General features: G+C 44.5%; 1 protein-coding gene across 1 annotated transcript; it reads right to left on the bottom strand.

Annotated features, from left to right (window-relative positions):
* Window positions 1-830: 830 nt before the first annotated feature.
* LOC123057322 (probable Histone-lysine N-methyltransferase ATXR5) lies at window positions 831-26,319 on the bottom strand. Its single transcript, XM_044480363.1, has 6 exons — window positions 26,314-26,319; window positions 25,695-25,836; window positions 25,496-25,594; window positions 24,005-24,228; window positions 23,824-23,924; window positions 831-921 (listed from the first exon to the last, which is right to left on the bottom strand). Exons 1-6 carry the CDS (start codon window positions 26,317-26,319, stop codon window positions 831-833), a joined length of 663 nt encoding a protein of 220 aa, XP_044336298.1.
* Window positions 26,320-26,678: the final 359 nt, after the last annotated feature.

The raw sequence follows: 26,678 nt of genomic DNA, 5'->3' as shown, positions 1-26,678 counted from the left end.
AAATTGTGGGAATTGGTCTGGAAAAACTGTAACTAGTTTATGACAAAGTCCTGCAGAAATCACCTTCCCAAGGCATTACTTCTTGTGTATTTGATAACCTATGGTCACTCTAGGGAGAATGGGGACTATATACATCCAAAACGGATCGAAGATTATCACCTCTCAAGTCGCGCAGAAACTCTGCAATAGTAACTAATATGAGTGAGAACTTAGAAGACGACATCTTCGGTAGGTGAGGAGAAAAGTAAAATGAAGACCCCCCTTGTCTCTCTCCACTACTGAATGAAGACTATTTTCACTACCAACAACATCAACATGTATCATTGTCTCCATCCAGGAATTTCTTCTAGCAAACGAATATATATAAGTTAATGGATTTCAGTGGCAATGCTGAAAATGCCACCATTATTCCCTATTCTCACCCAAACGCCTTGATGATGGGCAAGTCAGAACTATTGGGAGTTAGACAAAATGATGTGTTTGGCATGCATACTCATGACCATTGTAGTCATCGTATAGCATCTCGCCACAAGCTATGTCGTGGCAGAGATCAACAAGACATGTCTCTCGCCATCGATGTCATATCTCACACACTTGATGTTCTGCTTCTTCTTTCCATCCATGCAGGAGTTCAATGAGATTACATTAATATAACTATATAAGTGATGCCTCAGACATTTTACGTCATAAGAACGGAAGTGACTACTTACGGAGTGTGGTTGTTGATGCCACTAATAAAGCGGGTGGTGTTTCCCCATTTGTCAAGGAAAATATCAAGCTTCTTGGAGGGATTCGCTGGTGATAGAAGGGTCATTATACTATCACAACCATCATTCTCCTTGCTCCAAATAATTAAGGTCACCAGTGTATTCTGTAAAGAATGTCATATCCTTAATATCTGCATCAACTTGCATAGTCAAGCTAGAAAGATAAGTTGTGTTAGTTTACTTCTTCTGTACTAGAAAACATAAAAATGAAGAGCAGTTTTAACATGCTCTTTCTTACCCCCTATTTTCACAAGAGATGTAAGAGTATATAATATATCTGAGCCGTTGATCTCAGTAATTAGTGGTCTAATTAACTCTTACGTTCTTACCTCACATGTAAAAAGAAGGGGTAAGAGGGAGCATGTTAAAATTTGCCAAAAATAATAGAAGCATAATGGATCCAAGAACATACCCCTCGCTGGAATCGAAAACCACAAGAAGTAGAGGGCATCCTCGTCTTTTTAACATGTTTTTGCAAAGTTCGATGGTGTCTTTATCCTCTCACTTCTATATTTGCTTGCTAGTTGTCCACTCTATTGTTATGTCGCGTTACCTACCACTTGTTATATCATGCCTCTCATATTGCCATGTCAAGCCTCTAACCCACCTTTCTAGCAAACCGTTGTTTGGCTATGTTACCGCTTTTGCTCAGCCCCTCTTATAGCGTTGCTAGTTGCAGGTGAAGATGAAGTTTGTTCCATGTTGGAACATGGATATTGTTGGAATATCATTATTATCGCTTATTTAATTTAATGCATCTATATACTTGGTAAAGGTGGAAGGCTCGGCCTTATGCCTGGTGTTTTGTTCCACTCTTGCCGCCCTAGTTTCCATCACACCGGTGTTATGTTCCTTGATTTTGCGTTCCTTACGCGGTTGGGTGTTATGGTTGCTTTGAATAAAACTCCTCCAGCAAGGTCCAACCTTGGTTTTAACATTTGCCGCCTAAGCCTTTTCCCTCAGGTTTTCGCGAGCCCGAGGGTCATCTTTATTTTAACCCCCCGGGCCAGTGCTCCTTTGAGTGTTGGTCCAAACTAGAGTCCTTTGCGGCGCCACCTCGGGGAAACTTGAGGGCTGGTTTTAGTTGTACGGAGTGCTCATCCGGTGTGCCCTGAGAAGGAGATATGTGCAGCTCCTATTGGGATTTGTCGGCACAGTCGGGTGGTCTTGCTGGTCTTGTTTTACCATTGTCGAAATGTCTTGTAACCAGGATTCCGAGACTGATCGGGTCTTCTCGGGAGAAGGAATATCCTTTGTTGTGTTGGAAATATGCCCTAGAGGCAATAATAAAATGATTATATATTTCCTTGTTCATGATAATTGTCTATTATTCATGCTCTAATTGTATTATCCAGAAATTGTAATACATGTGTGAATACATAGACCACAATGTGTCCCTAGTGAGCCTCTAGTTGACTAGCTCGTTGATCAACAGATAGTCATGGTTTCCTGGCTATGGACATGGAGATGTCACTGATAACGGGATCACATCATTAGGAGAATGATGTGATGGACAAGACCCAATCCTAAACATAGCACAAGATCGTATAGTTCGTTTCCTAGAGTTTTTCCAATGTCAAGTATCTTTTCCTTAGACCATGAGATCATGTAACTCTCGGATACCGTAGGAGTGCTCTGGGTGTACCAAACATCACAACGTAACTGGGTGACTATAAAGGTATACTACGGGTATCTCCGAAAGTGTCTGTTGGGTTGACACGGATCAAGACTGAGATTTGTCACTCCATATGATGGAGAGGTATCTCTGGGCCCACTCGGTAATGCATCATCATAATGAGCTCAAAGTGACCAAGTGTCTGGTCACGGGATCATGCATTACGGTACGAGTAAAGTGACTTGCCGGTAACGAGATTGAACGAGGTATTGGGATACCGACGATCGAATCTCGGGAAAGTAACGTACCGATTGACAAAGGGAATTGTATACGGGGTTGCTTGAATCCTCGACATCGTGGTTCATCTGATGAGATCATCGAGGAGCATGTGGGAGCCAACATGGGTATCCAGATCCTGTTGTTGGTTATTGACCGGAGAGCCGTCTCAGTCATGTCTACATGTCTCCCGAACCCGTAGGGTCTACACAGTTAAGGTTCGGTGACGCTAGGGTTGTAGAGATATGAATATGCAGTAACCCGAAAGTTGTTCGGAGTCCCGATGAGATCCTGGACATCATGAGGAGTTCCGGAATGGTCCAGAGGTGAAGAATTATATATAGGAAGTGCAGTTTCGGCCATCGAGAGAGTTTCGGGGGTCACTGGTATTGTACCGGGACCACCGGAAGGGTCCCGGGGGTCCACCGGATGGGGCCACCCATCCCGGAGGGCCCCATGGGCCAAAGTGGGGAGGGGAACCAGCCCATAGTGGGCTGGTGCGCCCCCCTTGGCCCATCCCATGCGCCTAGGGTTGGGAACCCTAGGGTGGGGGGGCGCCCCACCTGGCTTGGGGTGGACTCCACCCCTTGGCCGCCGCCTCCCTAGGAGATCCCATCTCCTAGGGCCGGCACCCCCTAGGGGGCCTATATAAAGGGGGGAGGGAGGGGGCAGAACACCCTTGAGTCTTGGCGCCTCCCTCTCCCCTGCTACACCTCTCCCTCTCGCAGTATAACGGCGAAGCCCTGCTGCCGTGACGCCCTGCATCCACCACCACGCCGTCGTGCTGCTGGATCTTCATCAACCTCTCCTTTCCCCTTGCTGGATCAAGAAGGAGGAGACGTCACGCTGACCGTACGTGTGTTGAACACGGAGGTGCCGTCCGTTCGGCGCTAGGATCTCCGGTGATTTGGATCATGTCAAGTACGACTTCCTCATCCCCGTTCTTTGAACGCTTCCGCGCGTGATCTACAAAGGTATGTATATGCAATCCGATCACTCGTTGCTAGATGAACTCATAGATGGATCTTGGTGAAACCGTAGGAAATTTTTTGTTTTCTGCAACGTTCCCCAACAGTGGCATCATGAGCTAGGTCTATGCGTAGTTCTCCTTGCACGAGTAGAACACAATTTGTTGTGGTCGTAGATGTTGTCAACTTTCTTGCCGCTACTAGTCTTATCTTGCTTCAGCCGTATTGTGGGATGAAGCGGCCCGGACCGACCTTACACGTACGCTTACGTGAGACTGGTTCCACCGACTGACATGCACTAGTTGCATAAGGTGGCTAGCGGGTGTCTGTCACTCCCACTTTAGTTAGAGCGGATTCGATGAAAAGGGTCCTTATGAAGGGTAAATAGAAGTTGAGAAATCACATTGTGGCTTTTACGTAGGTAAGAAAACGTTCTTGCTAGAACCCTTTTGCAGCCACATAAAACTTGCAACAACAATTAGAGGACGTCTAACTTGTTTTTGCAGCAAGTGCTTTGTGATGTGATATGGCCAAAGTTGTGATGAATGATGAATGATATATATGTGATGTATGAGATCATGTTCTTGTAATAGGAATCACGACTTGCATGTCGATGAGTATGACAACCGGCAGGAGCCATAGGAGTTGTCTTTATTTTTTGTATGACCTGCGTGTCATTGAGAAACGCCATGTAAATTACTTTACTTTATTGCTAAACGTGTTAGCCATAGTAGTAGAAGTAATAGTTGGCGAGCAACTTCATGGAGACACGATGATGGAGATCATGATGATGGAGATCATGGTGTCATGCCGGTGACAAGATGATCATGGAGCCCCAAGATGGAGATCAAAGGAGCTATGTGATATTGGCCATATCATGTCACTATTATTATTTGATTGCATGTGATGTTTATCATGTTTTTGCATCTTGTTTACTTAGAACGGCGGTAGTAAATAAGGTGATCCCTCATAATAATTTCAAGAAAGTGTTCCCCCTAACTGTGCACCGTTGCGACAGTTTGTTGTTTCGAAGCACCACGTGATGATCGGGTGTGATAGATTCCAACGTTCACATACAACGGGTGTAAGACAGATTTACACATGCAAACACTTAGGTTGACTCGACGAGCCTAGCATGTACAGACATGGCCTCGGAACACAGAAGACCGAAAGGTCGAGCATGAGTCGTATAGAAGATACGATCAACATGAAGATGTTCACCGATGTTGACTAGTCCATCTCACATGATGATGGACACAGCCTAGTTAACTCGGATCTTGTTATACTTAGATGACTGGAGGGATGTCTATCTAAGTGGGAGTTCATTATATAATTTGATTAGATGAACTCAATTATCATGAACTTAGTCTAAAATCTTTACAATATGTCTTGTAGATCAAATGGCCAATGTTGTCCTCAAGTTCAACGCGTTCCTAGAGAAAACCAAGCTGAAAGACGATGGTAGCAACTATACGGACTGGGTCTGGAACCTGAGGATCATCCTCATAGCTGCCAAGAAAGAATATGTCCTACAAGCACCGCTAGGTGACGCATCCGTCCCATAGAACCAAGACGTTATGAACGCTTGGCACACACGTGCTGATGATTACTCCCTCGTTCAGTGCGGCATACTTTACAGCTTAGAACCAGGGCTCCAAAAGCGTTTTGAGTGACACGGAGCATATGAGATGTTCGAAGAGCTGAAAATGGTTTTCCAAGCTCATGCCCCGGTCGAGAGATATGAAGTCTCCGACAAGTTCTTCAGCTGTAAGATGGAGGAAAATAGTTCTGTCAGTGAGCACATACTCACTATGTCTGGATTACATAACCGCTTAACTCAGCTGGGAGTTAATCTCCCGGATGACGCGGTCATTGACAGAATCCTTCAGTTGCTTCCACCGAGCTACAAGAGCTTTGTGATGAACTTCAATATGCAGGGGATGGAAAAGACCATTCCTGAAGTATTTGCAATGCTGAAATCAGCAGAGGTAGAAGTCAAAAAGGACCATCAAATGTTGATGGTGAATAAAACCACTAAGTTCAAGAAAGGCAAGGGTAAGAAGAACTTCAAGAAGGACGGCAAGGGAGTTGCCGCGCCCGGTAAGAAAGCTGCCGGGAAGAAGCCAAAGAATGGACCCAAGCCCGAGACTGAGTGTTTTTATTGCAAGGGAAGTGGTCACTGGAAGCGGAACTGCCCCAAATACTTAGCGGACAAGAAGGCCGGCAAAACGAAAGGTATATGTGATATACATGTAATTGATGTATACCTTACCAGTACTCGTAGTAGCTCCTGGGTATTTGATACCGGTGCAGTTGCTCACATTTGTAACTCAAAGCAGGAGCTGTGGAATAAACTGAGACTGGCGAAGGACGAGGTGACGATGCGCGTCGGGAATGGTTCCAAGGTCGATGTGATCACCGTCGGCACGCTACCTCTACATTTACACACGGGATTAGTTTTAAACCTCAATAATTGTTATTTAGTACCAGCTTTGAGAATGAACATTGTATCAGGATCTCGTTTAATTCGAGATGGCTACTCATTTAAATCCGAGAATAATGGTTATTTTATTTATATGAGAGATATGTTTTATGGTCATGCTCCTATGGTGAATGGTTAATTCTTAATGAATCTCGAGCGTAATGCTACACATATTCATAGTGTGAATACCAAAAGATGTAAGGTTGATAATGATAGTCCCACATACTTGTGGCACTGCCGCCTTGGTCATATAGGTGTCAAACGCATGAAGAAGCTCCATGCAGATGGACTTTTAGAGTCTCTTGATTACGAATCATTTGACACGTGCGAACCATGCCTCATGGGTAAGATGACCAAGACTCCGTTCTCAGGAACAATGGAGCGAGCAACCAACCTATTGGAAACCATACATATTGATGTGTGCGGTCCAATGAGTGTTGAGGCTCATGATGGCTATCGTTATGTTCTCACCCTCACTGATGACTTGAGTAGATATGGGTATGTCTACTTAATGAAACACAAGTCTGAAACCTTTGAAAAGTTCAAGGAATTTCAGAGTGAGGTTGAGAATCAACGTGACAGAAAAATCAAGTTTTTGCGATCAGATCGTGGAGGTGAATACTTGAGTCACGAATTTGGCACACACTTAAGAAAATGTGAAATAGTTTCACAACTCACGCCGCCTGGAACACCTCAGCGTAATGGTGTGTCCGAACGTCATAATCGCACTCTATTGGATATGGTGCGATCTATGATGTCTCTTACCGATTTACCGCTGTCATTTTGGGGCTATGCTTTAGAGACTGTCGCATTCACTTTAAAAAGGGCTCCGTCGAAATCCGTTGAGACGACACCGTATGAATTATGGTTTGGGAAGAAGCCTAAGCTGTCGTTTCTAAAAGTTTGGGGATGCGATGCTTATGTCAAGAAACTTCAACTTGAAAAGCTCGAACCCAAGTCAGAAAAATGCGTCTGCATAGGATACCCTAAAGAAACTATTGGGTATACCTTCTACCTCAGATCCGAAGGCAAGATCTTTGCTGCCAAGAATGGATCCTTTCTAGAGAAGGAGTTTCTCTCGAAAGAAGTAAGTGGGAGGAAAGTGGAACTTGAAGAAGTATTACCTCTTGAACCGGAAAGTGGCGCAACACAGGAAAATGTTCCTGTAGTGCCTGCACCAATTAGAGAGGAAGTTAATGATGATGATCAAGATACTTCTGATCAAGCTCCTATTGAACTTCAAAGGTCCAAAAGGACACGTTCCGCACCAGAGTGGTACGGCAACCCTGTCTTGGAAATCATGTTGTTAGACAACGATGAACCTTCGAACTATGAAGAAGCGATGACGGGCCCGGATTCCGACAAATGGGTAGAAGCCATGAAATCCGAGATAGGATCCATGTATGAAAACGAAGTATGGACTTTGACTGACTTGCCCGATGATCGGCGAGCCATAGAAAATAAATGGATCTTTAAGAAGAAGACAGACGCGGATGGTAATGTGACCATCTATAAAGCTAGGCTGAATCATATTAGCAATTGCCGCATACTATGATTATGAGATATGGCAAATGGACGTCAAAACGGCATTCCTTAACGGTTATCTTAAGGAAGAACTGTATATGATGCAGCCGGAAGGTTTTGTCGATCCTAAGAATGCTGACAAGGTGTGCAAGCTCCAACGCTCGATTTATGGGCTGGTGCAAGCATCTCGGAGTTGGAACATTCGCTTTGATGAGATGATCAAAGCGTTTGGGTTTATGCAGACTTATGGAGAAGCCTGCGTTTACAAGAAAGTGAGTGGGAGCTTTGTAGCATTTCTCATATTATATGTAGATGACATACTTTTGATGGGAAATGATATAGAGCTTTTGGACAGCATTAAGGCCTACTTGAATAAGAGTTTTTCAATGAAGGACCTTGGAGAAGCTGCTTATATATTAGGCATCAAGATCTATAGAGATAGATCAAGACGCCTCATAGGTCTTTCACAAAGCACATACCTTGATAAGATATTGAAGAAGTTCAATATGGATCAGTCTAAGAAGGGGTTCTTGCCTGTGTTGCAAGGTGTGAAATTGAGCTCAGCTCAATGTCCGACCACGGCAGAAGATATAGAAGAGATGAGTGTCATCCCCTATGCCTCAGCCATAGGTTTTATTATGTATGCCATGCTGTGTACCAGACCTGATGTAAACCTTGCCGTAAGTTTGGTAGGAAGGTACCAAAGTAATCCCGGCAAGGAACACTGGACAGCGGTCAAGAATATCCCGAAGTACCTGAAAAGGACTAAGGAAATGTTTCTCGTTTATGGAGGTGACGAAGAGCTCGTCGTAAAGGGTTACGTCGACGCTAGCTTCGACACAGATCTAGATGACTCTAAGTCACAAACCGGATACGTGTATATTTTGAATGGTGGGGCAGTAAGCTGGTGCAGTTGCAAGCAAAGCGTTGTGGCGGGATCTACATGTGAAGCGGAGTACATGGCAGCCTCGGAGGCAGCACACGAAGCAGTCTGGGTGAAGGAGTTCATTACCGACCTAGGAGTCATACCCAATGCGTCGGGCCCGATGACTCTCTTCTATGACAACACTGGAGCTATTGCCCTTGCCAAGGAGCCCAGGTTTCACAGGAAGACCAGGCATATCAAGCGTCGCTTCAACTCCATCTGTGAAAGTGTTCAAAATGGAGACATAGAGATTTGTAAAGTACATACGGACCTGAATGTAGCAGATCCGTTGACTAAACCTCTCCCTAGAGCAAAACATGATCAACACCAGAATTCCATGGGTGTTCGATTCATCACAATGTAACTAGATGATTGACTCTAGTGCAAGTGGGAGACTGTTGGAAATATGCCCTAGAGGCAATAATAAAATGATTATTTTATTTCCTTGTTCATGATAATTGTCTATTATTCATGCTCTAATTGTATTATCCGGAAATCGTAATACATGTGTGAATACATAGACCACAATGTGTCCCTAGTGAGCCTCTAGTTGACTAGCTCGTTGATCAACAGATAGTCATGGTTTCCTGGCTATGGACATGGAGATGTCATTGATAACGGGATCACATCATTAGGAGAATGATGTGATGGACAAGACCCAATCCTAAACATAGCACAAGATCGTATAGTTCGTTTGCTAGAGTTTTTCCAATGTCAAGTATCTTTTCCTTAGACCATGAGATCGTGTAACTCCCCGATACCGTAGGAGTGCTCTGGGTGTACCAAACGTCACAACGTAACTGGGTGACTATAAAGGTATACTACGGGTATCTCCGAAAGTGTCTGTTGGGTTGACACGGATCAAGACTCGGATTTGTCACTCCATATGACAGAGAGGTATCTCTGGGCCCACTCGGTAATGCATCATCATAATGAGCTCAAATTGACCAAGTGTATGGTCACGGGATCATGCATTACGGTACGAGTAAAGTGACTTGCCGGTAACGAGACTGAATGAGGTATTGGGATACCGATGATCGAATCTCGGGCAAGTAACGTACCGATTGACAAAGGGAATTGTATACGGGGTTGCTTGAATCCTCGACATCGTGGTTCATCTGATGAGATCATTGAGGAGCATGTGGGAGCCAACATGGGTATCCAGATCCCGCTGTTGGTTATTGACCGGAGAGCTGTCTCGGTCATGTCTACATGTCCCCCGAACCCGTAGGGTCTACACACTTAAGGTTCGGTGATGCTAGGGTTGTAGAGATATGAATATGCAGTAACCCGAAAGTTGTTCGGAGTCCCGGATGAGATCCTGGACGTCACGAGGAGTTCCGGAATGGTTCAGAGGTGAAGAATTATATATAGGAAGTGCAGTTTCGGCCATCGGGAGAGTTTTGGGGGTCACCGGTATTGTACCGGGACCACCGGAAGGGTCCCGGGGGTCCACCAGGTGGGGCCACCCATCCCGGAGGGCCCCATGGGCCAAAGTGGGGAGGGGAACCAGCCCATAGTGGGCTGGTGCGCCCCCCTTGGCCCACCCCATGCGCCTAGGGTTGGGAAACCTAGGGTGGGGGGCGCCCCACCTGGCTTGGGGGGGACTCCACCCCTTGGCCGGCGCCCCCCCTAGGAGATCCCATCTCCTAGGGCCGGCGCCCCCCTAGGGGGCCTATATAAAGGGGGGGGAGGGGGCAGAACACCCTTGAGTCTTGGCGCCTCCCTCTCCCCTGCTACACCTCTCCCTCTCGCAGTATAACGGCGAAGCCCTGCTGCGGTGACGCCCTGCATCCACCACCACGCCGTCGTGCTGCTGGATCTTCATCAACCTCTCCTTTCCCCTTGCTGGATCAAGAAGCAGGAGACGTCACGCTGACCGTACGTGTGTTGAACACGGAGGTGCCGTCCGTTCTGCGCTAGGATCTCCGGTGATTTGTATCACATCGAGTATGACTTCCTCATCCCCGTTCTTTGAACGCTTCCGCGCGTGATCTACAAAGGTATGTAGATGCAATCCGATTACTCGTTGCTAGATTAACTCATAGATGGATCTTGGTGAAACCGTAGGAAATTTTTTGTTTTCTGCAACGTTCCCCAACACGTTGACCGTGAGAGCTTGTGATGGGCTAAGTTGGGACACCCCTGCAGGGTATAAAGTTTCGAGAGCCATGCCCGCGGTTATGTGGCAGATGGGAATTTGTTAATATCCGGTTGTAAAGAACTTGACACTTAACTTAATTAAAATGAATTAACCGCGTGTGTAGCCGTGATGGTCTCTTTTTAGCGGAGTCCGGGAAGAGAACACGGTCTTGTGTTTTGCTTGAACGTAAGTAGTTTCAGGATCACTTCTTGATCACTTCTTGCTTCACGTCCGTTGCGTTGCTTCTCTTCTCGCTCTCATTTGCGTATGTTAGCCACCATATATGCTTAGTGCTTGCTGCAGCTCCACCTCACTACCTTCTCCTACCCATAAGCTTAAGTAGTCTTGATCGTGCGGGTGTGAGATTGCTGAGTCCTCGTGACTCACGGATACTTCCAAACAGTTGCAGGTGCCGAGGATACCAGTGCAGGCGATGCTACCGAACTCAAGCGGGAGTTCGACGAGGATTCGGGCCGTTACTATGTTTTTTTTCCTGATGATCAGTAGTGGAGCCCAGTTGGGACGATCGGGGATCTAGCATTTGGGATTGTCTTCCTTTATTTTGGTTCCGTAGTTGGACCTTTGATTGTACTTTGGATGACGTATGAATTATTTATGTATTGTGTGAAGTGGCGATTGTAAGCCAACTCTTTGTCACTTTCTTATTCAGTACATGGGATGTGTGAAGATTACTTCTCTTGCGACAAGCCTACCATGCGGCTATGCCTCTAAGTCGTGCCCCGACACGTGGGAGATATAGCCGCATTGTGGGTGTTACAAGTTGGTAATCAGAGCCTTCCCCGACTTAGGAGCCCACTGCTTGATCGAATCGCTGACGTCGTTGAGTCTAGAACAAAATGTTTTGAGTCTTAGAATTTTATATATATATATATATATATATATATATATATATATATATATATATATATATATGGAGAGTAGGATTCTTTTTACTCCTCAGTCCCTTCATCGCTCTGGTGAGGCCTCCTGACGTAGAAGTTTTGACTCCCCTCTCCTCAAATTTCACGAAAAAAATTTAGTCAAAAAGGGAAAGTCATGCGGGTGTAGCACTACTGTCGTACTGTGTTGTCATGTACTCCATATAGTATCTATATTTTTTAGGGATACTTCGTGTAGTACATGACACTGTTGATAGTACAGTTTTGTTTTTGAGATGGAGAAATCACATATCGGATATATTTTTTCTCTTTTTTATTTTTCTTATATTTCAAAATATTCTGAATATATCTATTATGAATATCATTTCATAAATATACAAGAATTGAAAATGCTAATCGTACATTAAAAAATATTAAACATGTAGGAAAACTGTATAATGTGTATACAAATAAAAATCAAAACATATATATGAAAATATGTTAATCTTGTATCTCAAAAAAATATTAAATTGTATATTAAAATTGTTCCTTATATATTAAAAAAATATATACAATGTTTATGGGAAAAATACAGACCAAAAAAAGTTTTAAAATGTTAATCATGTATTTGAAAACATTAAATGTGTATCTAAAAACCTGGTGTATACAAAAAATGTGCAATGTGTATGAAAAAGAGAAAATATAAGTTTTCAAAAATGTTAATCATGTATTTGAAAAATGTGATATGTATATATGAAAAGTGTGAACATGTGTAGTAAAATGTATCGGATACATAAGAAATATGTATGATTTGTATGAAAAAAATAGTCATCAAAACATATACTCATTAAAATGTCTCACCTGTATTAAAAAATCTTGTAGTTGCATACAAAAACATGCAATGTGTATGCAAAAATAAACGTCAAAACAGTTACTTGAAAAAGGAGTGTTAATCATGTGTTTGAAAAATATTTAAAAACTGTTAAGAAATGTTCTTGACTTGTACGAAAGATGTACATTGTGTAACAAAAATATAGACATCTGTTGAAAAAAGGAAAAGAAGAAAGAAAAAAACATAAGAAAGAAATGAATGAAAACTAAAGAGAAAAAAGACACAAGAAAACCAGAGGGCAACGATGCAAAAAAGAAAAGGAAACAAAGAAACCTAACACTGGAGAAAAATCAGGAAAGCAACAAATAAAAACCATAGAAAACAAAGGAAAGATGGAGAAAATAAAAAATTGTGAAAAACGACAAAGAAACAAATAAAACCGCTTAAAAGCAAAGGAAAAGTGAAGTTATAGTGAAGGAAAAAGAAAAATCAAAGAAACCCAGTGAAAAAGTCGAAAAAATTGATAAAAACTGATAAGGATATAAAGAAAACTGAAGAAAAATAGACAAAAAGAAAGAACAAACCAAATAAAAACAAGAAAGAAACCAATAAACCATTGAAAACCAAGAAAAACTGGTGAAACCCGAAAGAAAAAACAAAAAGAACTAAAAAGAAAATCTGATAAATATGTACGGAAAACAACAACAAAAATAAAGCAATTGAAAAATGGACTGAAAGCTTCTAAGGCTGGTCGTAATGGGAGTATCATAAGAGGTATCATGCATGCCAACTAGACTTTTTGGATGATGTGGCACACAATTAAATGAGGAAAAAGAGGGTGTGGTATCATATCATGATACCGTATCATATTAAATGTTGTACTACTTTGTGTCATGCATGACAATTAATAAGACAACCTATGATACTACCTTGTGATACTATGCATTACGGAGGTAGTATCATATACATGATACTAGTATATGATACTACCCATTACAACCGGCCTAAAAGGTTCCCAAAACCAGATTCATGTACACCTAATTGGGCTGGCCCACTCGTGGCTCGCTCGATCTGTGAGTTTAATCCTTCCAGGGCGTGTTGTGATAGTTTGGCAGGATTGGATCTGGCACAATCGAAACAACCCCTAAAAGATTTCAATGTTGTTAATATGACTCTCCAATGGTATATAAATAATATAACAAGAGGGGGGTGATTTGGAGTATACGACAAGTTGTACTTAGTCTAAATCTACTTTATCTTTATTTCTTATCCATAGTCCATCATATCTTTCATGCGTAGTTCGAAGAAAACTTCATAACTTTTAGTTGTCAAACTAAATTGATAGCATGACACATTTTATTTCTATGGTGTCAAATCAATTATAAAGTTGCTAACTTTTAGTTGATAAGTTATGGGTTCGTAGCACAACATGCTCTAAACACATACACAGTAGCACTAGATAAATTCTCTGGAAAAACATTTCTTGACGAAATCATCAGCACTAGATTTCATTTCATTAAGAACTTATATAGTTATGAAGTTAGTTAGGGATCAACTTCAAGAGGTTACAAAGGCATGGGAGTTCAAGATCACTCCTGGTAGCTTGCCACGTCTTCTCGAAGTTGGGATGTGTCGAAAGAACAAGTAAATAAAATACCCAGTAGCCACAGGGCAATAATAAAGTAAACAAAAAACCACGGCACCAATAGGGAAACCACATTTCACCAGCTGAAATAACTAAACATGGAGAACAATTCCCCAACAAATGGGGTGAAACATTTCTCTTCCAGTTTAAAATGTACCACTAATTGGGAGACAACATCTACTTAACCATTCGATAGAGAGGCAGGGGCAGATATGTATTTACTTCTATAGAAGGGGTAAATGAATCCCCGAAAAGGACTCAAGTCGAGCAGGAATGAGGTCAGGAGAAAAAGAAAATGAAGATCCCACTTGTCTCTCTCCATAGCTGAAAGAAGACTATTTAAACTACGAGGTACTAACAAAATCAACATGTATCATTGTTTGCCATAAGGGACCTCTTCTGGCAATTGGACTGTATATAAGTTACTGCTTTCAGCAACAATGCTGAAAGTGCCGCCATTAATCGCCTAGACTCCTTGATGCAGGGCAGGGCAGAACTATTGGGGGAGTTAACGAAATGATTCGTTGGGTACATATAGTCATGCCCATTGTAGTCGTAGTACAGCTTCTCACCACGATATATATCACAGCATGTGACCAGCAAGACATGGCACTCACCGTCGATGTGGTCTCTCGCACGCTTGATGTTCTGCTTATTATTTCCATCACTGCAGGAGTTGGATAATATCATAGTGGCATAAGTGATGCCTAATACATTTACATTCATCGGGATAGGCAGTGACTCCTTACAGTGTGGTTTTGATGCCATTAATAAAGCGGGCGATGTTTCCTCGTTTGTTAGGGCGGATAACAAGCTTCTGGGAAGGATCCGCTGGTGATAGAAGGGTCATCATACTATCACAACCATCATTTTCCCTATTCTTTAAATAATCAACATCACTAGATATTCAATTAACAGTGTCAGACTTTCTTAAAATGATAAAGTGGTAAACTTTCACCTCTATATCTTGTTTTCACAATAAGTTTCTTTGATCGATGTAAAACAAATCTTTATTCATGGAAAAAGGCAAGTCGATCGACGTTGGGATCGATTGCATGCAAACATTAACGCGCGTTCACCTGTATCCTTCTTTTTAACCGTATATATCTCACTCTCAGCCATTAGCTACTTACCATTCTAGTTACTGGATCCTTAATATATGCATCAGCCTGCATAGTGAAGCTGAAAACAAAGTCCTTAATAGTATGCCACTTGAAGCAGTATCTGAAAGTCAGTTTCAGTAGACTTAAGTGGGAGGGGCTCTTTCAATAGTGAACCCCATCACGACTGAAAGAAGATCGTTAACATTTATAGTTCATAGACTTAGTCATGTACACGTTTTACTCTTGTTCCTAGTCTTTAGGAGGAGCCCCTTCAGGAGTGACAACGTCGATGATGAAGTCAAACCTAGTATATCAATCTAGCTCGGGTTCATTTTGTGTGATATTGGTCAATTGCTTCAAGTTCTTTTGATAGTACCGGGCTACCAGTGTATATGCCATTTTTACTATCGGTGACCTCATTGCTGAAAGGGTACTGTGTAGTTTTGTTTGTTCTTTCCCACTGCCACTCTGCATATTCCTATATAAAGGGACATGGATCCCTGAAGACGAAAGTGACCTACTTTAGTTTTTTCACGGAAGCGTCTTCCAAAGGGAATGGAGTCCCTAAAATGATACGACCAAGCAAAAATTGATTAAAAAATAGATTTGTAAAGTCCTTATGCTTCCACCTTGTCTTATAGTATGGTCCTCCTAGTGTATTTACCAATTGTTTCTAGCGGTGACCTCTGTGTGTGTAGATGACATTTTTCAAACAATGCCCTCCAGCACTATCATCTATAGAGAAGCATTAGGTTCTTGGATCGTGTGCCCTTCCGCAATTGCATTGTTAGTTTCCATCTAGTGACTTACAGATGTTTTGTGTCCCAACAAACATGATACTACTGTATTGACCGGCCAGCCGCGCAAAACAGAACAATTCACGAATCAACATACAACAACCCCCTACAAGATAACTTTTTCTCCCATTAGAAGTGCAACGTACACGTAATCAGTCCTACTTTAAATAAACTACAAAAGGTGGCGGCTTTTTATGGCTCAATAAGTGCAAGACAGATCACAAACGGGATATACATGTGACATATCCCTGCGAATCATCCTGATATACATGTGTACAAATCAATGGAAGTCAATTAATCCATCCAAACTTGACCAACCTACTTCAATAACACAATCCTATTTTTTTGGTGGTAATAACACAATCCTATTACAAGAGTGCCATTAAGATCAAATTAAATTTTTTTAACAATGCTTTCCCGCGTATTTCCAGCAGTGATGGTTTTCCCGCGCAATTCTGGCGGCGGTAGCTTTCCTGCGCATTTCCTGCAGTGATAGCTCACTTCATTTTTCAATGTTTCATTACCTAGAAATTCTAATCCACTGTGACATATATGCAGGATACTACCCCTGTCAACCGGTCAGCCTAGGAAAACAAAACAATCAACGAACGAATCAACACACAACACCCACATAGAGGACAACTTTTTCTCCTACCAGATGTGCATCATACTCATAATCAGTCATTCAGTCAAGTATTACAGATGAACTACTTGCACCTTATGAATTATTTGCATCATCAGCAGGTGGCAATGCAGTATATGTAACAATTGAGCGATGATTGCTCATCGCAGACCCCCTAGCTTAAGCCATACGATGAAAAAAACCCATGCGATTCAAAATTTCAGAGATAAGAAAATTACCCTGTGAAAGCCCGCACTTTGCCGGCCCGACGGCGCCGCCCTCCGCGCCTTTGTCGATCCGGAAGAAATCCATGATCTTGCTCTGCTTCAACGGGAAACCTGGCAGAAATTCAACCAATAAGAGGATGAGACGAGATGAGATGAAATTCACGGCAGGCGAGCGAGCGCGAACACAAAAAGGAATGGCGAGATCGAGCGGCCGGGCTCGCGCGGCGGCGGAGGGACGCACGGATGATGAAGGTCGGGGCGCAGTCGAGGCAGAGCCAGGAGCCCAGAGGGACGGCGGGGAGGATGGGGCAGAGGCAGAAGGTGTGCCGGCCGCGGTCGGAGAGGAGCAGCTCCTCGTCACGGTCCCCGGCAGTGAGTTTCCGAGCGATTGCAACAGACTCCACCGAGATCATTACATGGCATGATACGGCAACATTGGAACCAATATTCGTCAAAATTTGAGGCACTCGGGAGATGAAGATCAGCAAAATCTATACCACCGGCAGTGCAGAACACCACTACAATGGCGACAGTACACATCATAGCAAGGCAGCATAAAACAAAGTTCTTAACAGTACGCAACTTGAAACAGTGTCCGAAAGTCAGTTTCGTTAGACTTTAGGTGGGAGGAGCACTTTCAGGAGTGAATCCCAGCACCACTACGAGAAGAGTGTTAACATTTATAGTTCATAGACTAATGGTGTACACATTGTACTCTTGTTACTAGTCTTTAGGAGGACACCCTTCAGGGTTGATATCATCGATGATGAAGTCAACCCTAGCATATCAATCCAGATCGGGTTCATTTTTGTGTGATTGGTCAAGTGCCTCCACCTCTTTTGATAGTAAAGTGCTACTAGTGTATATGCCATTTTTTTCTAGCGGTGACCACACTGTGTGTATGAGACATTTTTACCAGTTGTGCCCTCCAGCACCATCGCCTGCATAGAGGCATTAGGATCTTGGATAGTGTGCACTTCTGCACTAACAGCAAAGCACCAAAAAGGGGAAACACCGTAAATAAAAACCTTGCATTTTTACGCCATTGGAACTTAGTATAGAGGCATTAGTATGTGCGAAGTATTTAGTGAGGACAGAGATATTAGTATGTGAGAACCATTAAAACCTTGAGTGAGGGAACATAGACCCCCGCTCCCCGAGTCGCTCCCGCGGGCGACTCCGGGAGCCAACCCCAGCGCCACCCCCTCCCCTCCTCGCCCCGGTCCCCTCCCCCGCCGCCGCCGGTGGCGTCGCCGGCCAAAGGCCGCGCGGCGTAGGCGGCAGCGGGGCGCCTTCTTCCTGCGCCTGGGGTCTTGCGTCGCGGGGCGTGGCCCTCCTCGGCGGCGGCGGCGGTCCTCGGCTCTCCCTCGTGCTCGGCCCCTTCCCTTCGGCGTCCTGGCGTCCCAGCGGTGCCTCCCGTCCTCCCCCCATGGCGGATCCGGGGTGGGTGTGCGAGGTTCTTGCTGGCGTCGGATCTGGGTGCCTCTGCCTAGATCCGGGAGGTGGCGGCGGCGGATGCCCTTGGGGGTGGCCGACGGCCGGGCTCAGGTGGTGGCGTGGCGGCTGGCAGCTCGGCTGGTCCGTGTGGGGGGCGGGGTGCTGGCCGGCTCTGGCCAGGGCGCGGCGGCGCGTATGTGGTGGAGGTGGCGACGCAGGTGTGGTGGTGCGTGGGGCGGCGCAGGTGGAGCGACCGGTGCGCTGGCCGATCTGGTGGCTGCGTGCCTGGCGGACTCAACGCCTGGAGTCTGGCGGGCGGCGCGGGATGGGCAGTAGCCTGGTATGGCTGCTGCTCCGGCCGTGGAGGGATCCACGGTAGCTTGGCGTGTCGGCTACGGCGGCGGCTGACATTCTCGGCGTCTGTTCGTCCGTAGGCGGCGTGCGGCGGCCTTCGATGCCTCTCCCCGTCGCCCACGCACCACTTCCGTCGAAGGACTGGGCTTTTCTCAATAGTGGTACATCGCCCGTCTCGCGTCCGGCAGCAGGACCGCGCCCGTCTCGCGCTCGGCAGTAGGACCGCGCCTGTCTCGCGCCCGGCAGCAGGACCGCGCCCGTCTCGCGCCCGGCGGCAGGACCGCGCTGGTCTCGCGCCCGACAGCAGGACGGGCCGATGGCGGCTAGTTGGGGGCAGCTCAGGGGTGCGAAAGGCGGGACCTTTCCACCCGTCTCTATAGGTGGTGTGGCGCTGGGTAACTGGTGAGGTGGCGTCGAGGTTTTGGATGCTGGGGTGGCGGCCCTGGTGGTGGTGTCGCGGCGCTCATGGGCAAAGCCCATGCCTTGGTGCTGCCCAGTGACCATGGTCATGTAGGCGGCATGGTCGCCGGGGTGTGGCGTTCGGTGACGGTGAGTTTGGGCCGGGGTGAAAACCTGTCCTATCTTCGGACGGACCGGCGGCGGCGAAACTCGCTCCCTTCCTGAAGGTGTCGTCGCGGTCATCATTGCCCGTCGTGTTGCTCTAGGGGAAACTCTGACTCTCAGGTCGGGCGGTGGCGGCGCTCCGGTGTCGTATCCTTCCTGAAGGCACCGCCTTGGAGCCCACGGTTTGTCATATGCAGCTTCATCTCTTCGCGATGTCGTGTTCACGGTCGAGGACCCGACTGCTCTTGTAGTTTGGGGTGGTGTTGCTGCGCTCAGCGCTTATGTATCTTGCCTTGGGTGTGTGCGTGTGTTGTGGTGGCGTGCGTTTGTATCGGGGTGTTGTTGGTCGATGCTTTATATAAAGCGGGGCAAAAGCCTTTTTCGATAAAAACCTTGAGTAAGCAAATTTCCATTGGAGTGTTTTATGTTACTAGCTAAGTTACTCCGACTATGGAAAGCACCCTATACTCAGAAGTCAGTAAACTTTCAAGGAAAGAAAAAATCGTGGTACTGTTAGCTGGTGCGTGCAACTAATGTACACCACTCCTGCTAAAACCCAGCTGCACACAGATCAGATCTAAGCGAGCCTCGGGAAACCCTTCCCTGCCCCACTTCCCCATTACTCATTCCAGTCCAGTTGAATCCTATGTGACACGATCACGGATGTTCAAGCTAAACAATTGTAACAAAAACAGTGGCGAGTAGCGCCGGCATACACTGAGTGGCTTAAGGGTCTGGACCAGCCGCGTATGTTCCATGCCATCTTCGCCATCGGTGGCACCGAGTACAGCTCGTCGGCATATGGTTACGACATGAGCAACAAGGCGGGGGACCTCCCACCAGGGCAGCCTTCGTCAACCTCGCCGCAAAGGCGACATTATAGTGCTTCTCTACTACTCTTCAACTTATGCCTGGCGCGTATGTCTAAGGCCTATGTAGCTGGTTCCCTTTCTTTCAAGATTCAAGGTCCGCATCCGGTTAGCTCAAGATGTGTGCGTTGTCACTGCTCCTCGGTACTTCTCTGCTCTGGTGCCGTGTTGTCGAAGCTGACTCATGCTCAACAAGATCACAAGAAGATCGACATGTGTTACCACTACATCTGGACTCTATAAATACATATATAAGTGGTTGCTGAGCATTTCCAACATAATCCATGGAGATCAGTACATGGCACGATAGGGCAACATTGGAACCAATATTCGGCAAAATCTGAGGCTCTCAGGAGATGTAGATCGGTAAAATCTATAGCACTTGCAGTGCAGAGCACCACTACAATGGCGACAGATCACATCATAGCAAGGTACCATAAAACAAAGTCCTTAGAGTACGCAACTTGAAGCAGTGCGTGAAAATCAATTTCGTTAGACTTAGGTGCGAGGAGCCCTTTCAGGAGTGAACCTCAGCAGTACTAAGAGAAGAGTGTTAACATTTATAGTTCATATACTTAGTGATGTACACGTTGTATTGTTGTTTCTATTCTTTACGAGAATTCCCTTCAGGATTGATTTTGTCGATGATGAAGTCAACCCTAGCATATATATCTTGCTCGGGTTCATTTTTCTGTGATTGGTCAAAGTCCTTCAACCTCTTTTGATACTACGGTGCTACCAGTGTATATGTCATTTGTTCAGGCGGAGACCTCAATGTATGTATAAGACATTTTTACCAGCAGTATATGCCATTAGTTCTCTTGAGAGTTAAAGTGTTAAAGTGGTTTGTACACAAACAAGTCATTTTAACTAAGGATAACTTGATAAAACGCAACTGCAATGGGTCTACTAGATGTAGCTTTTGTGATCGGATGAATCCATCAAACACCTCTTTCTTGATTGCCTCTTGGCAAAAATTCTTTGGCAGTCTGTGCACATAGCCTTTAATATTACTCCTCCGAATAATATCAACACGTTATCTGGGACGTGGCTTGATGGGGTTGAGCTCCAAACAGCGAGACACATTCGCGTAGGAGTATGTGCTTTACTATGGGCTATCTGGAATTGCAGAAATGATTTGGTCTTTAACAGAACAACAAATACTCATTTTTTGCAGGTTATCTTCCGAGTCACTGCGTTGATCCGTATGTGATCGCTACTCACTATGACGGAGGCCAGGGAGCGTTTGGTTACTGGATCTATCCGACGGGAGATGGTAGCACGGGATATTTTCAACCGGTTTGGATGGCGGTCATGTAATAGGATAGGCAATTAGTGTTCCTATCTTTATCTTGCTAGCCGGTTGTGGTTTTATTTTTGTTCTTTTGCTCTTTGTGAGATTTTTTTTACTTTTTTGAGACTTTAAGACTACCGTCGAACTATTTTGCTTGATAATAAAGGTGGCCATGCATCGTTCTGATGCAGAGGCCGGGGATACCCCTTTTTCGAAAAAACCAGCAGTGCCATCCAGTACCAACGCCTGCATAGAAGCATTAGGATCGATAGTGTTCACTTCCTCACTAACAGCAAAGCACCAAAAAATGGGAAACCCCGGACAAAAGAAGTGAAGATACCACTTGTCTCTCCCAACAACTGAATGAAGACACTTCTCTCACTACTAAAAAGTAACTAACACCAGCAACCATCATATTTTGACGTTCAGTGACCTATCAAACTATATATACATTATTAAATATAAATGGCAATTCTGAAAAGGCTGCTATTAATCCTTATTCTCACCAAGAATCCTTGATGCTGGACAGGTTAGAACTATGGAAGTGGGTTAGACAAAATTCGTCTAACATTCTTGTCTAGTTCCCAAAATGATAAACTACAATGCAATATGAGTTAATTCAACACTGATAATATTTGTTGGCACTTATAATGCGGTTGAATGTTTTTACAAACTCTTTAGGAATTATATATTACTGATAGGTGAGCCTGCATATCGTCGATATTTTCCTGTCTATTACAATAAGGATCTTACTAGCCCACATAGGGAACTTATATAAAAGTAGGTGCTTAATCATATTACCAATTATTGAATTTCCAATGAGTTCACACAACTTGTTTGTAGCTTATTATGTATACTATCCGTCAAGCAGTTTCACTAAGTTCATTATTTATAATATTAATAAAATTGTACCTTCCGATTCAGACTGCTAGCATGTGATTTCATTCCTAGCGGGCTATGGTTGTCGGTTATCCGACAGGGATGCTTTTCCTGTCGGCTATTAGCCTACAAGCTTAGTCATGTTTCTGGTAGTGACTCAGCAATGTGTCCCCCAGCCTAAACTCCTCATCAGGCATCTACCTGGCGATAAGGTAATTGAAATGTAGGGTTCTCCCTACCCCCCCCCCCCCCTTCGGGTTCTCCTCCATAGCAGCCGAGGCCAGGACAAGTGGTATATATAGTTTGTCACGATTATGACAAGGACGACGACGACGTCAGTGACCAAGGTGAGCGCTCGAATGGACAGGCTGATTGCCCCCCCCCCCCCCAACCCACCCACCCACCCACCCCCTCGCCTCTGGCGAATCTATTTGTCACGATTATGTGTATACTCTCATACGGTAACCTTGGAGTAATGTGTGTATGTTTGGTTCGGTGGTTAGTAGGATCTAGTTTAGGTGATCCATGGCGGACGAGAAACTAACGGCCACCTAACATTAAATAACTAGGTTGTGTTGTGAATGGATAATAATCACTATTTATAACATGCAATCATTGTCCACAAATCCTGTCATTCTATTTCGGCAGTTTTGTTTTTTCTATGATGCCAAATATAGTCGGCCGAAAGTGACCTATATAAAGGAACATGAATCCCTGAAGACGAAAGTGACTTGCTTTATTTGTTTCACGAAAGTGTCTTCCAAAGGGAAGGGGGTTCCTAAAATTATACGATCAAGCAATAATTGTCACAAAAAAAGATTTTTAAAGTTCGTATGCTTCCACCTCTTCTTATAGTATGGTCCTCCCAGTGTATTTACCATTTGTTCTAGCGGTGACCTCAGTGTGTGTAGATGACATTTTTCAAGCAACGCCCTCCAGCACTATCATCAGTAGAGAAGCATTACGTTCTTGGATAGTGTGCCCTTCTGCAACTGCATTGTTAGTTTCCATCTAGTGACTTGGAAGATATTTAGATGAGGACATTTGTGACAGGTACACCTACAACACAGTTTATACATTTGTACATGATATTGTTGATGTCGCAATTTCAGGCCTTGGTTCTTCTGCCTGGGCACTCATGGCATTCATATAAGATTGTAACTCCGTCGCTCCATAGTACCTGTACTTCTTCGGTGGCATGGCGGCCAGATGGCGGGAGCGGCGGGATGCCGGGGGGGGGGGGGGGGGAGGGTAAGCAATGAGGAAATGGAGGAAAAAAGGAGAAAACAGTGGGAAATAGGCCAGTCTGTCGCCGACAGCGCGGGCCCACACGCCTTTTCGCTTCGGCCGGCGCCCCCCGGGGGGGGCTGGGTTAGGCTAGGGTTCACCGGCTGTTATTTCAGCCTAAACCGGCGATAAATGAGGAGTTGGGGCACGACTGGGCCGATTTTTTACCGCCGACGCTAAAAAAGGCGCCCTGAGAGCCTGTTCAGGGGCGAGAGTGGAGATGCTCTTAATATATGCATCTGCCTGCACAATGAAGCTGGAAATAAATATGCGTTAGTTTAATTCCTCCGTATGAAAAATGAAGAAACATTAGAAGAATAATTCCAAAAACATACCCCTCATGGGAATCAAAAACCACCAGAAGTGGAGGGCATTCTCCTCTTTTCAACATGCTTCTGCAAAGTTCGATGGCTTCTTTGTCCTCTTTTGAAAGAACCTTGAAAGGCAACAAGTGTATCGTTAGGCACCAAGAGATCAAAAAATGCATTATACTGTTTAAAGTAAAAATTCGCTAACCTGCATACCACCTTCCTTCAGCTTTGCTTGATTGGCAGATATAGGGGCCATACTCGACACAAAAGTCAGCTCATTACTGAACTCCATTTTCGAAGATGTCAATGCAGTGGCAGCAGAAGCCATCTGTTCAAGCCTTCGAACTCTATCTTCAGTGAGCACAAATGGCAGTAGCCTCCTCTTCTTCTTGTGCATATCAAGAGATCGCCTCCTTCGCCTCTTAGCATCTGTATACAAGTACTTCCTCCGTTCCTAAATATTTGTCTTTTTAGAGATTTCAAATGGACTATCACATATGGATGTATATAGACATATTTTAAAATATAGATCACTCATTTTTCTTCGTATGTAGTCACTTGTTAAAATCTTTAGAAATACAAATATTTAAGAATGGATAAATACAGTGAGCTATATGCAGGATACTATGACTGGAGATATATGCAGTTGAGGCTGTTGTGTCCCAACAAACAGGATACTACTGTATTGACCGGTCAGTCACGCAAAACAGAACAATTGACAAATCAACATACAAGATACTCCCTCCGTCCAAAAATACTTGTCCAAGAAATAGATAAATTTGCGGAAATGTCATCTAGAACTAAAATACGCCTAGATACATCCAGTCCTCCGACAAGTATTTCCGGACGGAGGGAGTATATTGGATTGGAGATATATGCAGTTGAATGGTTAAGTAGCTGTTGTGTTCCCAACAAACTAGGTTCAGTTAATTGGAATATATACAGGAGGCTACTGTATTGACCGGTTAGTCACGCTAAACAGAACAATTCATGAATCGACATACAACAACCCCCTACAAGATATTTTTTTGATATTTTTTTTCTCCCATTAGAAGTGAACCCTACACGTAATCAGTCCTATTTTAAATAAACTACAAATGTGGCGGCTTTTTATGGCACAAATGTCAGATCACGAACAGGATATACATGCGACGTATCCCTGTAAGTCATCCTGATATACATGTGTACAAATCAATGGAAGTCAATTAATCCGTACATACTTGACCAACCTACTTCAATAACACAATCCTACTACAAGAGTGCTGTTAAGATCAAATTAATTTTTTTAACAATGCTTTCCCGCGTATTTCCAGCAGTGATGGTTTTCCCACGCAATTCTGGCGGCGGTAGCTTTCCCGCGCATTTCCTGCGGTGATATTTCATTACCTAGAAATTCTAGACACTGACATATGCAGGATACTACAGTGTCAGACTGGTCAGCATAGCAAAACAAAACAATCAATGGACGAATAAAATAATGAATCAACACACAACACCCACATAGAGTACAACGAACGAATCAGTCATAGTATTTCAGATGAACTATTTGCACCTTATGAATTATTTGCATCATCAGCAGATGGTAATGCAGTATGTGTAACGATTGAGCGACGATTCCTCATCGCAGACTCCCTAGTTTAAGCCATACGATGAACAAAATCCATGCGACTCAAAATTTCAGAGATAAGAAAATTACCCTGAGAAAGCGTGCACTTTGCCAGCCCGACGGCGCCGCCCTCCGCGCCCTTCTCGATCTGGAAGAAATCCATGATCTTGCTCTGCTTCAACGGGAAACCTGGCAGAAATTCAATCAATAAGCAGATGAGATGAGATGAAATTCATGGCAGACGAGCGAGCACGAACACAGGGGGGGAGCGGGAATGGCGAGATCGAGCGGCGGGGGACGGACGCACGGATGATGGAGGTCGGGGCGCAGTCAGGGCAGAGCCAGGAGCCTAGCGGGACAGCGGGGAGGATGGGGCGGAGGCAGAAGGTGTGCCGACCGCGGTCGCAGAGGAGCAGCTCCTCGTCGCGGTCCTCGGCAGTGAGTTTCCGAGCGATTGCAACATGTATAGTTCATAGACTTAGTGAAGTACACGTTATACTCTTGTTCCTAGTCTTTAGGAGGATCCCCTTAAGGATTGATATCGTCGATGATGAAGTTAACCCTAGCATATGAATCTAGATCATGTTCATTTTTGTGTGATTGGTCAAGTGCTTCCACATCTTTTGATAGTAGAGTGCCACTAGTGTATATGCCATTTTTTCTAGCGGTGACCTTAATGTGTGTCTAAGACATTTTTACCAGCAGTGCCCTCCAGCATCATCGCCTGCATAGAAGCATTAGGATCTTGGATAGTGTGCACTTCCACACTACCAGCGAATCACCAAAAATAATGGGAAACACTAGAAATCAAAACCTTGCATTTTTACGTCATTGGAACTTCGTTCAATTAGGTTGGTCATAGTGGAAAGTAACTTAGACTAGTAACATGCATATGTTAATGTTACTACCTCCATAACCGTAGTAACATATATGTGGTGTCATGCAAACGTTCATTTATTTAGATGCAGACTCGTTTTGCCTCGGAATGTGTTATGTTACGCTAATAGATTATGTTACCACAAATATCTCTCTCCTCACTAAATACTTCTTACATAAGCAAATTTCCCTTGGAGTGTGTTATATTACTAGCTACGTTACTCCGATTATGGAAAGCACCATCTCCTAAGAAGTCTGTAAACTTCCAAAGAAAGAAAGAATCATGGTACTGCTGGCTGTCGCGTGCAACTAATGCACACGACTCCTACTGAAACCCAGCTGCATGCAAATCGAGTGAATTGCAAAATACCACCATATTTGAGGCTTCATCTGCAGA

This window comes from Triticum aestivum, chromosome 3A, assembly GCF_018294505.1.
Source record: "Triticum aestivum cultivar Chinese Spring chromosome 3A, IWGSC CS RefSeq v2.1, whole genome shotgun sequence".
Taxonomy (NCBI): Eukaryota; Viridiplantae; Streptophyta; class Magnoliopsida; order Poales; family Poaceae; genus Triticum; species Triticum aestivum.
This window is presented reverse-complemented; position numbering and strand designations above follow the sequence as displayed.